General features: G+C 39.7%; 1 protein-coding gene across 2 annotated transcripts in view; it reads left to right on the forward strand.

Moving 5' to 3' along the window:
• LOC118313099 (zeta-sarcoglycan) overlaps positions 1-14336 on the forward strand; it is a 274953-nt gene that overhangs the window by 184274 nt on the left and 76343 nt on the right. For both annotated transcript variants that reach the window (XM_035638350.2, XM_035638349.2), the window contains exon 3: positions 6125-6226. In XM_035638350.2, the coding sequence (XP_035494243.1) occupies positions 6125-6226 (102 nt within the window). The remainder of the gene's footprint in view (positions 1-6124; positions 6227-14336) is intronic.

The following is a 14336-nucleotide window of genomic DNA, read 5'->3' on the forward strand; positions in this document are numbered from 1 at the left end:
GGACGTTCATACTCCCTGTTGACCTTGCGCATTCAAAATCTTTTTATGGCTGGCATTAAGATGTTTCTGTCTGGGACAGTGTCTGAAATGTGATGTAGCTTAGCCAAATGGGCAGTGGACATGGTGTGCTATGGTGATTGAACATATTGCAGTTCACAGCACAGATCTGTTGACGGCCATAATGTTGAAATTGATAGTACGCTTTATCAACCTTTTATATATATACTAAATTGCCATTGAGTTTTTTCAAATGTAAGTTTAAAGCCCATACAAATTATGTTTTGTAAGTGCCCGTTGTCCTTTCATGAATGGCTACTTGTTTTTCACAGGCAACGTAGTTTTAATAAAAAAAACAATGTTGATTCCACCAGGCATCCTGTTATTCATGAGTGTTCTTGTTTCACAAGAAGAAACTTCATTATTCCAAGCAACTGCCAATGCAGTGTTAATATAGTGTCTGTCCATGTGATCTATCTGGAAGAGTTTTCTTACTTGGTTGTATGTGTCTGTCTGTTTGCCTTTCAAAGCTGTCTGTGTTGCTCATAACATGACTGTAAGGGATCATACTTGATCTGCAAATTGTGTGCTTGTGTGTGTGCGCACCCGTGCATGCATGCTTATGTGTGTCCCATGTTTAGAATAGACAAAAGTAATGATTACCTAAAACTTGCTCTACCAGCCAACACTGATGACTCATTTGACAAATTCCTAAACCCTCCAAGAGGAAGTTGTTGAGAGAGGTTATAATTTGTACAACATTATTAATTCATCAGGGAGAGTAGGAGTCACTATGTACAAATTCACACAAATAATGTGACACAAACACAAACTATATCCTACACACACACAGACACACACACACACACACACACACACACACACACACACACACACACACACACACTTAAAACTGAGTAGTCTGTAGCAGCATCTAGCAGGGATGTTGCAGATTGCAACCAACTGACTTCTCATCCACTTACCCCTCCCTTTCCAAGCTTGTAGGAGAACGTAAAAAACTAAAAAACTAAAAACCTGAAAAGCCTTCTCTAGAGTCTGTGTTAGACTCTGTGTTCCGGAAAAACATGGGGATACTGATGCAAAATGGAAAACTCGTTGTGTAAGACCCGCTCCGTAGATATAAAGGGCTTTCCTTAAAGGAAAGGAAAGATAAGGAAGGAGACTGAAGAGTACATTTAATTTTAATGATGATGATGACCAGTTATTATTACTGTGATGGGATTTGTTGATTTTGAATTAATTGTAGATTTTATACCAATGAAGCTCATGTCAATTAATAAAAGAAAAAAACTGACAGACAGGGAAATCCAAGCAGAGGACTGTTTGTTCCCTGATTAGTTGTTGTCATTGTTGCCAGACTAACTGAACCCCCTGTTATTATTTTGATTATTTTTATTTGTTGATTTTGCTTTATTATCAAAAGCATGCAGTGCTTATGGAACTGAAATGGCAAAGAGGAGGCAGCAAAAACAGGAAGCGTCTGTGATTGTCCTTCCTGTGTTGTGTTTCATCTTCCCATCTGAAGCAACATACAGCCAATAATGTTGTCCCTGGCTTATTTTGTTTTGTTTTTGTTAATTTTAATTTGAAAGCTGCAGGCTGAAATTTTAAAAGAGCTTGTTGGAAAATATTAGAGGCATGATGCAACCGTCAGTGCTCTCTGTACCTCTGTTGCAGGGAACATTTCATATCAAAGGTTGCCTAGCAGTTAATGGAGGAGAGGTGGGGTCAGCAAATACTTTGACAATCTTTGATAATGTGTTCTGATTTACTGACATATTGGGAAGAAGCCCAGACAGAAGTAAAAAGACTATTAGGCCTCCTGCTTTAACAGAAAAAAGTCCTAAAAAAATGTAAATATAATGAAGCAATACTACAGCTTATTACCCAAACACCATAGGAGCATCCGTGTCTTGATCAGGTGTTTTGTCGGATTGCCCATCTTGGTTAAATGGCCGATTGGTGTCTTAACCTGGCTAATACAATTATCACTTCTGCAGATTGAAAAGAAAGAAAAAAACAAACTAACAAACCTGTGATTATTTTATCCCTTGCTTAACCTAAAGTCCAGGCGCTGAAACAGAGGTCCAGGGGTCAATTTGAGGTCAGTTTATGACTTTCAATTACAAATAATCAAAAAGGTTAATTACCAATCCTTGCTCAATTATACATAAATGCCTTGAACCTCCCTTTCCACACAGTTACCAGAGTGTGCTTTTACTTCAAAAAGAACCCAACCCCACTAGAAGACACATCTCGAGCTCTGATTTAATTTTACATGGAGAAAGAGACAGGCAGAATGAGAGAGGGATGAACGGAAGTAGGACAAAGAACAGCCTTGACAAACAGAGCCATGCAGAAAACGAGAGAAAGAGCTGAACAATGAGAGATATTAGAATGAATGGAGAGATTTACTTACTTTCTTCTGTTTATTGGAGAATCCCCATTGTATTCTAGGCTTTGGCAGTATTGTTCTTGTAACATCCATGCCAATGATGCACACTGGATAGCAAATCAAAACAAAAAGTCGGGAGTGTATGAGATACAGAGCGAGAAGGAGAGCTCCTGTGTTCAATCAATGAGTCTTCGTCGTTGGACAGTGGAGCAATGAGGTGGAATAAATCCACCTGATTAATTTCAACATTATCGTCTTCATGTTTTAGGAATTGAGCGACAGAGAGTATGAGTGAGTGAGGGGATTAGAGAGGGAGTGGAGGGTATGTAGTGTGTGCGAGTGTGTGTTGTTTCTATATACTGGTGTGTTTGTGTCTGTATATTGTAAGTAATGATTCAGGATGATTCGGGGAGTGGGTAAGTTTTTGATTCCCCAGGTCCTCAGGTTCTGTTACAGCCAAGCTCCACTGCATATTCAGTAAAATGATTATAGATCCGACAACAACAACACTGAAAACCTCTGGCCAGTTTAATGTATTGATCTGACACGCACTCATCACTTTGCTGCGCTCGGATTTGTAAGTATGTGTGTCTGTGGATACATACAGACCAATATACAGGGATATTTTTTTTCATTTGAAAAAAAAATCATATTTTTCCCATCTCTGATATGATGAGGTTTTACAGTATTAGGTATTTCTCAATAAGAGGCTCACCCTTGCAAGCTCATTAGCCATGCGTTGGTAAAGCAAATAAAGGCAGACTGTGCTCTGGGGGGAAAAAATATTTGTGGCGTACCTTCTGTCACCGGTAGAGGTGCTATTTTACGAAGCGGTCGATATGGTCGTCTTAACCACATACATCATAGTCTTTCAAATGACTTGGGGGATTTGTTGCTCAATAATTATTATGCTAATTATGAACAAAATTATGCTTAATATCATCTATCCCTTCAAAATCTTCCTACATATATGAGTCTGGTCAGGCATTTTTGAAGGGGGCAAACAATCATGGTGCAGTAATTATATTTTTGAACAGTACTCAACTTGTGCGTGTTTTTTTTTCTCATGTTGGTGTCAAATCCTTAAGTATGATTATATGTCTCTTCACAGAGCTTTTCATATTAGTGGTCGTTGGTGTAAGAGTTTGATTTGACATATGAGTGAGGATATGCATATGGATTTCTGAAACTCTGCTCCATCTATACTGAAGGTTGATTGGACAAATATTGTTTTCACTGCTGCATTTTGATATTCTTACTTTCAAAAAATCATTTCAAAATACATATTTATTTTATTTTATTTTTTCCTTTCGTAGTGTAGCTTGCTGCTCCACCCACCCAACCACACACAAACACACACACACACCTCTGTTCCCACAGGTCAACGCCATCACAACCACTGCCCACTCAACAGGCACATCAGTTGATGGGCCTAACTTTATTTGTCTGAGTATTGTGTATTCATGGACAGTTTCATCAATATTTGTGAGCATGAAAAGAAAACTGGGAACCGGGGAAGCAAGACTTATTTATTGTCATCACCACATTCTGTGGGATAGTTATTCCAGTTGAAGGCTGATTGGTTTAATCCACAACATTTGTTTAGGGTTTTACCCATGAAAAGAACTTTATTTGACAGTAGATGTAATTTTTTGAGCCTGGACATCTTTGACCAGAGGCCCCCATGAAGACACCTGTTTTTTTTCATCTTCTTCTCAATAATAGAAAGTGAAGGGGGGAAAAACACACTGGCACAACAAACTAATTTGTAGTTAAAAAAAGGGCAGACTCTCATGCTTTTCAGTTCAGTCCAGACTACTCAGCGAATTAACAACATGCCGTTGTCAGATGCATGCCAGTCTACAAACCAATCAGTCAAGCATAGGTAGATGCAGCCCACGTGGCTGATGACGACAGGATGTACGTGTGTCATACAAAATACTTAAGTGCGCTCCATAAATTGCTATGTGTAACCATAAATAACTGGATCAAATGAATATAATGTTACAAAGCCATGAACCTTGGTTCCGACTTTCAGCATGCAAACGCCCTTAGTGATTACTGCTGATCACTTATTTTTTTATCAAGGCCTGACATCAATGTCTGTGGAAGTGTTCAATGACATTTCTCTGACAGTACCCAGACATATTCCAATCTCCGTCTAAGCCCACAGTCAAAGCAGCTGTTGCATTGCTATGCTCTGTGCTCCGTTACTCTCCTAAGCATCTATTCGACATGGTGCGATATCTGCCTCTTTGCTCTGTAAGAAGCCTCACTCTTCCAGTACCACGCATGGCTGTTTGAAATGAATTTAATCTCACCATGTAAGTCTGATCCAACAACTCTCACTCGTGTGGAATCCGTAAAGTGCTCCACATATTCTCATGAACCGGTACAGAGAGCCGGACAGCAGATCAGAAATAGTGTGGTATAGCACACAACCTAAAGTAATGCATTACAGAACTTTACAGAGCTTTAAGTTACATACATTTTACTGAAATTTTTTTAAAGACATGCAGTCATTTTCAAAGCACAGGACCAAAACCAAATTTGTCATTATTATTATTATGTTTTTGTTTTTTTATTATTGTAATGTGAGTTCATTGACCTTTGTTTTCAAGAGTCTGCCCACAGAGAACCAAATCCCCTCCCTCTTTCCTCGTAGATCACCTCCATTTCAATTGCTTCTATATCTCGATGGGTTTTTCTCAGCAGGAGTTTTTTTCATCCGTCTTTCTGACAAACTCAAATGTATTCCTGGTGTTTCATTTCTGCATCATAAGATAAATTGCTATCTAAAGTTTCAGCACCTTGTCGTGTTTTTACAAAGATGAAACCACCTTTTTTGTCAACATCTCAAAACTACAGCTGTCATTAGGCTTTGACAGTGTGCCTTTACTTCCTGTTCTTTTGTATGATATCCTTTGAGGTTGAATAAATATATTAACAACACATGATTACAATAATGAATACTCCCAGTGGACTGTTAGCATTTTTTTCCTTAAAACATGATCCAGTGGTGGAAGAAGTAGACCTGTGTGAATACATGATAATCGCATTTCACATCAATATTACACTTCTCATCAATGGATAATGTTATTAAGTACTACTGGGTCTCTAGAGATCCTTAAAAGCTCTGGACAGATTTGAATCCGTGTAAACCAAGGGCCAAAAATTTGTAAATGTCTAAAATACTTGGTGATATTTAGTTGAGGCAAATGTTGACGATGAAGCTAATGAAACCAAACAAATGTCATAAATTGTGTCTTTTCACGAATGTAAGATGTGACTGTGAAAGAAATGAGACCCCAAATGGAAATGTTCACTGTTTTGTCAGCTGACATCCAAACACACACCTAGGGCCCATGATATCCTGCAAATTTACACCCAATTGCACCTTCATATAATCTGCTGCGTAGGCTTTTTGTCCAAAATATAATTTCAGTCATGACCACTATAGTCAAAATTGTTTAATTTAAATAATTGCAATTAGTTCTATTTGGCAGTATGGCTCTGTTCTGGGACCTCCCTGCCCCTCCCAGTCAAAAGTACGTAGATGGGCAAAGTATATCATTGGATTCTCCTGCTCTGTGGATGAGGAAATAGTAAATGTGCAAATACATTTTGATTGGTTTCATTTGTCATTTATTCTATTGATAACCACTGTGTTTCTCTCTCTCTCTCTCTCTGTATATCTCTTTGTCTTTTTAGGATGGTATGGGGAATCTGCGGGTGACAAAGGAAGGCGTCAGATTGGAGGGTGTGTCCGAATTCTTACTGCCTTTATACGTCAAAGAGATCCAGTCCCGTAGGGTAAGAATACATGTCTGTGTGAGTTTGTGTCCTTTGTGTGTGTGTGTGTGTGTGTGTTGTGTGGTTACCAGAAAAAAACAAAACACATGTTATCCATCGTAGTCTACATTGAGCCTCATGATATCTCATATTAGTTTTATATATACCAGTTTTAATTTCCACATTTGGAACTGTTAAGAGCGGTTTACTCTCTCTCTTTCTCAGTCAAGGAAAATGTAATAAAAAAATGAAAGTGAATTGTGGTGGGTTAGGAAGGTTGACTCTTCACTGTGACCACAGCTCTTTGTCATAAACCTGATTTTTTTGGGGGGGATGATAGTTTGGTGTCCATATTCACTAGGGTGCAAGTACACTTGTTTAATCCCTAAAATAACACCAATGGCTCTCACATGAAAGAAAATGCATGTTAAGATATAAAGAGATGTGCATCCCCTGCAGATGTATTATGCCTTATTCAAAATTATCACATACATACAGTACATACACACACACACACACATTTTGCATAATCAGGGCCCACCTCCAGCAGCACATTGTGGGAGAAGAAAATGGAACATTGTGACTCCCGGAGAGAGCTAAATACAGAACACTGCATATAAACTACGCGCTAACAACGGTAACAACAACACACTGAGAAATTAGATTGGCTGAATGAGACGGAAACGACTGGGGAGAGAGAGATAGATAACTGTGGAAAGGAAGGTAAGGGGGAAAACGGAGAAATAAAGCGGGTTGGAAGGCAATAAAGGGGTCAGAAAGGAGCAAAAAATGTTTGAATACAAAAATAAGAAAGGGAAACAAAGGGAAAAAGGAACGCCTAGAGACAAAAATAGAGAAACTAACTTGTGGAGGACAGGTTTAACACGCCAATTTGTGCAATGACTAAAGGAAATGTATTGTTTTTAAGAGGCGTGATTGTGTTTCACATGATTTCCATATTTGCTAGAAGGGTTTTGCCTACCTTAAAGGTAAACTTGTCTGTTTTGGCAGAACAAACCGTACCGGTTTTTTTTTTTTGGGGGGGGGGGGGGGGGGGGGGGGGGGCTAATACTCTGTGTATTTGTGCATGTGCTTGCACATCTTAACTACAGTAGAGAGAGTTTGTTTTGCAACCAGAGCATAACTTGCACAGTTGTCACGACATTCCAGTGGTTGAGTAAGGCACTGAACGGGATCAGAAAAGAGACTCGCTTCAGGCATCCATCAAGCAAAGACAAAACAGGTAGTAGACAGCAAGGCTATATAGATGATCTGGCATGCACTTGAAGACACCACCCAGGAACAGAAAGGCACTCGAAAAGTACAGGGAAGTATTCGTTAGGCATTTTGAATCACCAGAGAAGCTTTGTAAGACTCATGACCTGTGGCAAAGTGTGTGAGGCTACTGAGTAAAACTGTAAAGCAGCAATAATCTCTGCCAGGCCTGAGAGCAGCACCACAAGCCGGGACTTAGACCCAGCACACCACACACAGTAGATGTGTCCCTACAATAAATGTAGAGCCACATGACAAAGGACAGATGACCTTGCCCGTGGGAAATTAAAGGAACCCATTGTGGTCAGATCGTATTTGTTAGTTGTGAATGCAGACATAACAGGCTTGATCTTGCAGGCTGATTGACCAACAAGCCGGTGTAAATCAGGTGGACAAGCAGTTTTGGCAGGCTGGATAAGTAACCCGCAGTCAGATCAGGTTTCAAACAGGTTAAAGGTACAGCAGCAGCAGTAAAGCAGAATAAAACACAACAAATCCTCCAAATTACATGATTAAATGTTGCTGGGTCAGCGGGGCGATATCATTTGTTTGCCTTCCAAGCTAGTGTTATTGTAGGATCATTGTTTGTATAAGTTATTTGCCAAGGTGAGCGGACCTTCATCATTTGTTACTTTTGAATCAGATCACATGGTTAACATTAGTGGATGATCTTGGTCATACTCTGAAAAAGAGAGAAACGAAAAAAACAAAACAAACATTGGTTGGAAATTGAGAAAGAACATTAGTTCGCCTGCTTGCACGTATGTGCCAACCATGTGCCCTGACCTCCTCCCCACGTTTATAACAGCATCACTTTACATCTTCCTGCCAATGTCATAAATTGATGTTTCCTTGGGGTAGTTGTAGAAAAGCTTGATGCTGTCCTTTGTCGTGGGAGGGCCTATACTACGAAGCGAGTTCAACATACCCAGGGTATGTTTTCATTATCTGGTTTGACTTAACCTGACATTGGCCATCCTGGATAACCTGTACTATGAAACTGGATATCAACTGTCTCAGTCAACCCTGTTTTCCCCCATCCGGTTACCAGCGCGATAATGTGGAAGATGTGGAGTTGTAAATTACAAGCGGCATCGCCAGGATCATAAAGTTTTTAATATGATACAAACAGAAACGCTGATACGTTCAGGTCAATTTGTTTTTTAGTGACATGTAAAAGTGACATTCGACAATGTGAAATGAAGATAATATGATCAACCAATTTAAATAGAAAAATAACCACTCCACTACAAAATGTAAAGTCAGCCTAAAAATATCATTCAAATAAGCACATGAATTTATCAAGTTTACTATTGAGTGAGTATGTCTGCCCGTTTGTCTGATGATGACCAAACTGTGATGAAGAGAAGTTGAAGCGGTGTTAGACTGTTTCTGCCATCGGAGCAGAGGAGACAATGTTAATGTGTGATGAGGTAAATCACCCTGAACTGTTCATTCTTGATCATGAGGAATATTGATCAGTGTGTGGATCATTGTTCTAACAAAAGAGATAGTATTTAGTTTTCGTAACTATTTATCGCCACAGTCTCCTGGTTTTGTTCCGAGCTGTAGTGATAAAAAAAGAAACTAAAATGAATCATCAATCATTGAATGAAACACTAATATTAATGAGTCTATGTGTTTATTTAGTGTGATAAACTATCCTTCTGTTTATTAGAAGTCCTTAGACCGTGACGGGATCCCTTAGAATGATGACTTTGGTTTCCAGTGATCTGATTGGTCAGTAGTTGGACTGTGACAGCTTTTGATCTCTTATCTCAAATTTAACCTTCTCCGGAGCAGGTTAGCCATTCAGCATACATTACCATGGTTATTTACCCCGGTAAGAAGAGAACCAGCTTCGAAGAATGGAAAACCCAGAGTTAAAGCTCAAGTTACATCGATAACCGAAGATCCTGCTTCGTAGTACAAGCCTCTGTTCAGACGAGTGGACAGTCATGCTTTGACTTTGTTGGGATCGACGAAAACCTCTCTATGGTCCCTGTGCTTAGATTATAGTGTGTTAGGAGTATTGTCATACCTCCATTCTGGCAGCAGCCCGAGCTGGAGAGAATATGTTGTCAGGTTGTCTGTCCATACATCCATTGACCTAATTCTCCTCAACGTGACTTTTCTGCAACACCTTTAGACATTTTTATTTTTTTTAAATTACATTTTCAAAATGTTTCAAATTTGACACAAAAGTCCCAAAATTATTAATACGTTTAAAATTATGAATTACAACACTGTTGTTAAATTCCTTTAAAGTCGTTACAACATATGAGTCTGGACAGATATGGACATAAACTGCAACATTACTAGTTGGTAAAGTCCTACAACCACAGGGCAGTAATTATAGTTACAGTCTCCTACAGTCTGTGTATGTGGGGGGATTTACATAGTCTATGTGCTCTATGTAATAGTATGCATTTACTTGGAAGATGATTCCGTTGTAAGCCAGAGGCAGTGGGATTATCATCAGAGCAGCAGGTTTTGTAGGGTATTTCACGGTGTGTCGATGCATTTTAAACGCACACTGGATGCAATTTTCTCTCTGTATCTCACGTTCTTTTCATTATTACCACAAAGGCCTGTTTTTAGTGACACATGAACGCACACATTCACAAACACACAAACACAGACTCTGGCCGCTGGGCCCTATAATTGTCCCCATAGGGATGTAATGACGATATGTCAAAACCACACAAAGCAAAAATAATACTTCATTTATTCTCCTCTCTGGCAGTCCGTATGCATTTTATTGATTCAACTTTTCTTTAATCTGTATCCATGACATTTTTTTATTTTCCATACATCACCGTCTTTCTATATGTTGTTTTTGTTGTGTCTTACTCTCACTGCGTTAGTGATTCTGGCTCCCAGGAGAGAGGCCTAGTTCTGTGCAGTAGTCTCCCAGGATGAGGGCTTCACAAAAATCCCGGGTGCGCTAGGTTAGATGCAAAGTGAGTGATGCAAGGTATAAAAGTAGGCATGTTTTAGGAGGTGGAGTCCATTAAAATGATAATTAAGACTCCCAGAGAGATGAGTGCGATTGGGAAAAAAACAAAACAATAATGGATGTGTGAAACATAATGGGAAAGTTCAAAACAACAACGGTTAAATAACTCCTCTCATCCGTATCCTGTACTGCAGCTTCAAGGAAGACTTAGGAATGTGGGGGGTGGGTGAAGGTGGGAGGATGCCATAACTTTATTTTTGCTGTTTGTCAGTTTTGGATTTATTACTCCTTCTCTCTGCCTCATACTTTCTCTGTGCTTCTTCTCTGGGGACCTGAGCTAGCTGAAACTTTTCCAACTCTGGAGCTGTAATTGAATAGCAGAGAGCTCTAATGGAACATTAGACTGTTCTCGTCTTGGCAAGCCCTATTGATTTTGACTTTGCAGCATTGTAAACAATCCGGGCTAAATGTAACTGAACGGATGCAGACCTTGGTATAGGCTATAATTTGAGGGCTATTGCTGTGCAGCTGTTGCACTGTGGCAAGTCTTACTGTCACAGTGTGGCTTTGTTCGACTTTAATAGCATGTTACCTGAAGTGGCTCACGCTTTCTCTGAAGAATAATGGCAGGAAACTGCTATTTTTTGGATTTCATTTTCATGCCATTTGTTTGTGTTGAAGAAGAGGATGCCACAAAGTGTAACTGTCAAGCACACTTGATTTTAATTGCATGTCACGGTGTATGATGCTGGCGCTTTTCTTAGAAAATGTTATTCTTTTTTGTGTGTGGTTGGACCCAGAATAGAGACTGGCACGTTTATATGCCCACTGCACTTTCCATCATCATCATCATTATATTAGGCCACCCAATGAAGGCGATTCCTTTCATATAAGAAAAAAATAAATAGATAAATAAAAGCTTTCATTCAAAAACTGCCGAAAACCTTGTTCGACCACGAGGAACATAAGATTTGAATTGTATGTCATCCTCAGTAGGTGTGACATGACACATGAAGAATAGTGTCAAGTCGCTCAGATGCAAGTTGGTTTAGCCATTAGACATTCAGGCAATAAATGTGAAGTGTTGAATCTTTAACGGCGCCCTATTATGCCAATTCACAGCTCTATATTTTCATTTTGGGACTCCATTAGAGTAGCTTGGAATAAATCACAGTTTGAAAAAGTCCTTGTGTATCTCAAACCACCTGTAACTCAGGCCCTCAAGTGAGCTTCTGTCTGAAACACACAATAGTATCTCAGGCCTCATTTTAAAAGCTCAGTTTCTTCTGATTCTCCGAAACATCTGGAAGCCTGCTGAGATATATCTTGACTTACGATGCTTATTACATTATCTCACCCAGCTTCTATTCATCTGCTGCTGCCTCCTTTCATATATATTCCATTACTTCCCTGTCCCATCGCTCAAAAAATGTGAAAAACTCACCCTTCTACCATGAAAGAACACTCAACATGCTGCGTCCCCAAGTCTAACAAATGTAAAGTGTATTTGATTTAAACAGCATGTCACCTTTAGAGAGTGGCTCTCGGTACATTAGAATATCTCTCTCACTCAGTCTGAGTGAGAGAGCAATGGCTTAGACATGCTGTCGGTGATAATACGTGTCTACATCGGCAGATGAGAGCTCCATCAAGCAGACACATGCTGAGGGCTAGTAGGATGTCTAAGATGTCCCCTGAAACATAAAAAAATCAAATAAGATGTCAGAGCCACCACTGAGAAAAATTGAAGATAATAACAAAGTTTGATTGAAATAGTTTTGCGGAGGTTAGTGGGGCTAGGGAGAGCGGAGAATAGTTGATCCTTTAATCCAGAAGTAAGAAAATGGTATATTTATTCATTAAAGACTGAGTTTAGATGGGTGTGTATGTATGTGCATATATGTCCGCCTGCATGTCCTCCTAATTCCTGTGTCTGCTGTGTGAGTGTCCGGCATGTACGTGTGCGCCAGACGTGGTCGCGACCCATGTAAAAATAGTCCCCATTAACATTTAACAGCGTTTTTTTAGAATGTCAGGACAAAGAAAGTCACATTGGCCCTTGAGGGGAGAGAGGAAATGAGACAAAATGAATAAGAATATTAATCCCTAGCTCCAAAAGATCATTCCATCCCTCCCTCCAGCTGCTGTCTCAGAGGCCATGTCATCCAAAAGCTACAACAAATCTGCTCATCACAAAACTTGACTGGAGAAAAAGGGCATATCATGCCGAGCCATGTTAAATGTAAAAATGATGATATTGCTGTTATTAAAATTGATATTTCCTCCATCTAAATGTGCTTGCCACTACTTTTACAAGTCAAATCGTACCTCTGCCCTTAAGCGTTTCGAACAAAAGCCATCCCAAGTAGAAGCATTTGCCAACATGTCTTAGATGCAATTTATGGTGCATGCAGCACACAGGGTAATATTTCATACTTGAGATGTTTTGTCAACCAGAGAAGCTGTCAGGATAAATCAAGAAGAAAAGAAAATTATTTCAGCAACACTTTAGTTCTTTGCTTTGCTATATAGTAGGGCTGAAAGATATGGGGAAAATATCTAATTTGCGATTTTTCTGACAGATATTGCGATTTGATTTGCGATTATAATTGCACGCGCACACACACAAACACTGAAAGAGAGTGATATGTGTTGAAGAGAAGAAGGGGAGAGCAGTGAATGAACACACGGTGACTCTGTAGTGACTTTAGCTCTCTCTCTATTAGCAGGCTGTCTATTTAACTAGGGAATAGTCGTGGTGTTCATATCCTCACAGTGCTTACGTAAGAACAGTCGCAAACGTCTCTTGTGTGGTACTGTGTTTGCTAGACAGGGGCGTCACTACTTACACTGACTTGTTGGCCGTACACTCGTCACGGAGCTGCCTGTGGCGCTGTGTCAAGCGCTGATACAGTTTGGTGGTGTTGCCTCGGGACGTAGCGACTGAGTGCTTTGCACAATACCTTCTTTTGTTGCACATCTGTCGGCTCAAACTCAAAACACTCCCGTATCACCGAATTGCGGCTTTTCTCCGGGACTAAATTGTCAACCGCTGCTTCTGGCTCTGCGGAGGCCACTCCCCTAATGCAATGTTCTTCTATGGTGCCACCCGGGTGTATACCCTGGGTCAGATGCGCTGCATAACCTATTCTAAATCGCGGCTTTTTGTGTTTTCAAATCATGATTTTGATTTGAAGATGAAACAATTTTAAACCTTTACTAACAGAAAAAAACGTGCAATCATTTTATTTAAAAACTTTTCTTTGCCTCTCTTTCTCCACCACATAGGGATTCTGAGCTCTAGACAGCCTATCCCTCCCCATCCATAGATGCTACACTACTGGCATAAAGACAGTAGTAACCATTGAGCACCTGGCCATCTAGTTACACTATATGTTTATACATCTATGTTGCACTGTGTTTGTCCTCTTCTTCTGTTACAACCGTGGCTTTAGGTTTAATGCAACAGCTACAATTTTAAATAAAAAAGAGAGGGAATGTGATTATTCAATTAAAGGCGTGTAGAGCTGAGTTCTTCTCATATTCAACTTTGAGTACCCCCCGCTCCTGGTGTCTGTAATTGGCATGATGATCATGGGAGCGGATTGCTTTGTCCAGTAAAACTTATCTTTCAGCCAAGAGCTAGTTTCAATGATGGCATCAGTGGGGAAATGAGGGCCTATATTAGCTAAAGGGAAAGTTTAACAGAAATGTTTCATTCCACAGTAGGAGCCACGCATTTCTTGAAGTGTGAAATTTGCTCTGTGTAATCACCATGTCAAATTAAGTATGTAGAATTCATGCTCTAACATGAGAGGGATTCATTCATGCTATCTACACTGAATGAAACCCATAACATGAAACAGAATGATTAGTAAGTTAAGACACGTCTTAGAA

Source organism: Scophthalmus maximus, chromosome 8 (assembly GCF_022379125.1).
Source record: "Scophthalmus maximus strain ysfricsl-2021 chromosome 8, ASM2237912v1, whole genome shotgun sequence".
Taxonomy (NCBI): Eukaryota; Metazoa; Chordata; class Actinopteri; order Pleuronectiformes; family Scophthalmidae; genus Scophthalmus; species Scophthalmus maximus.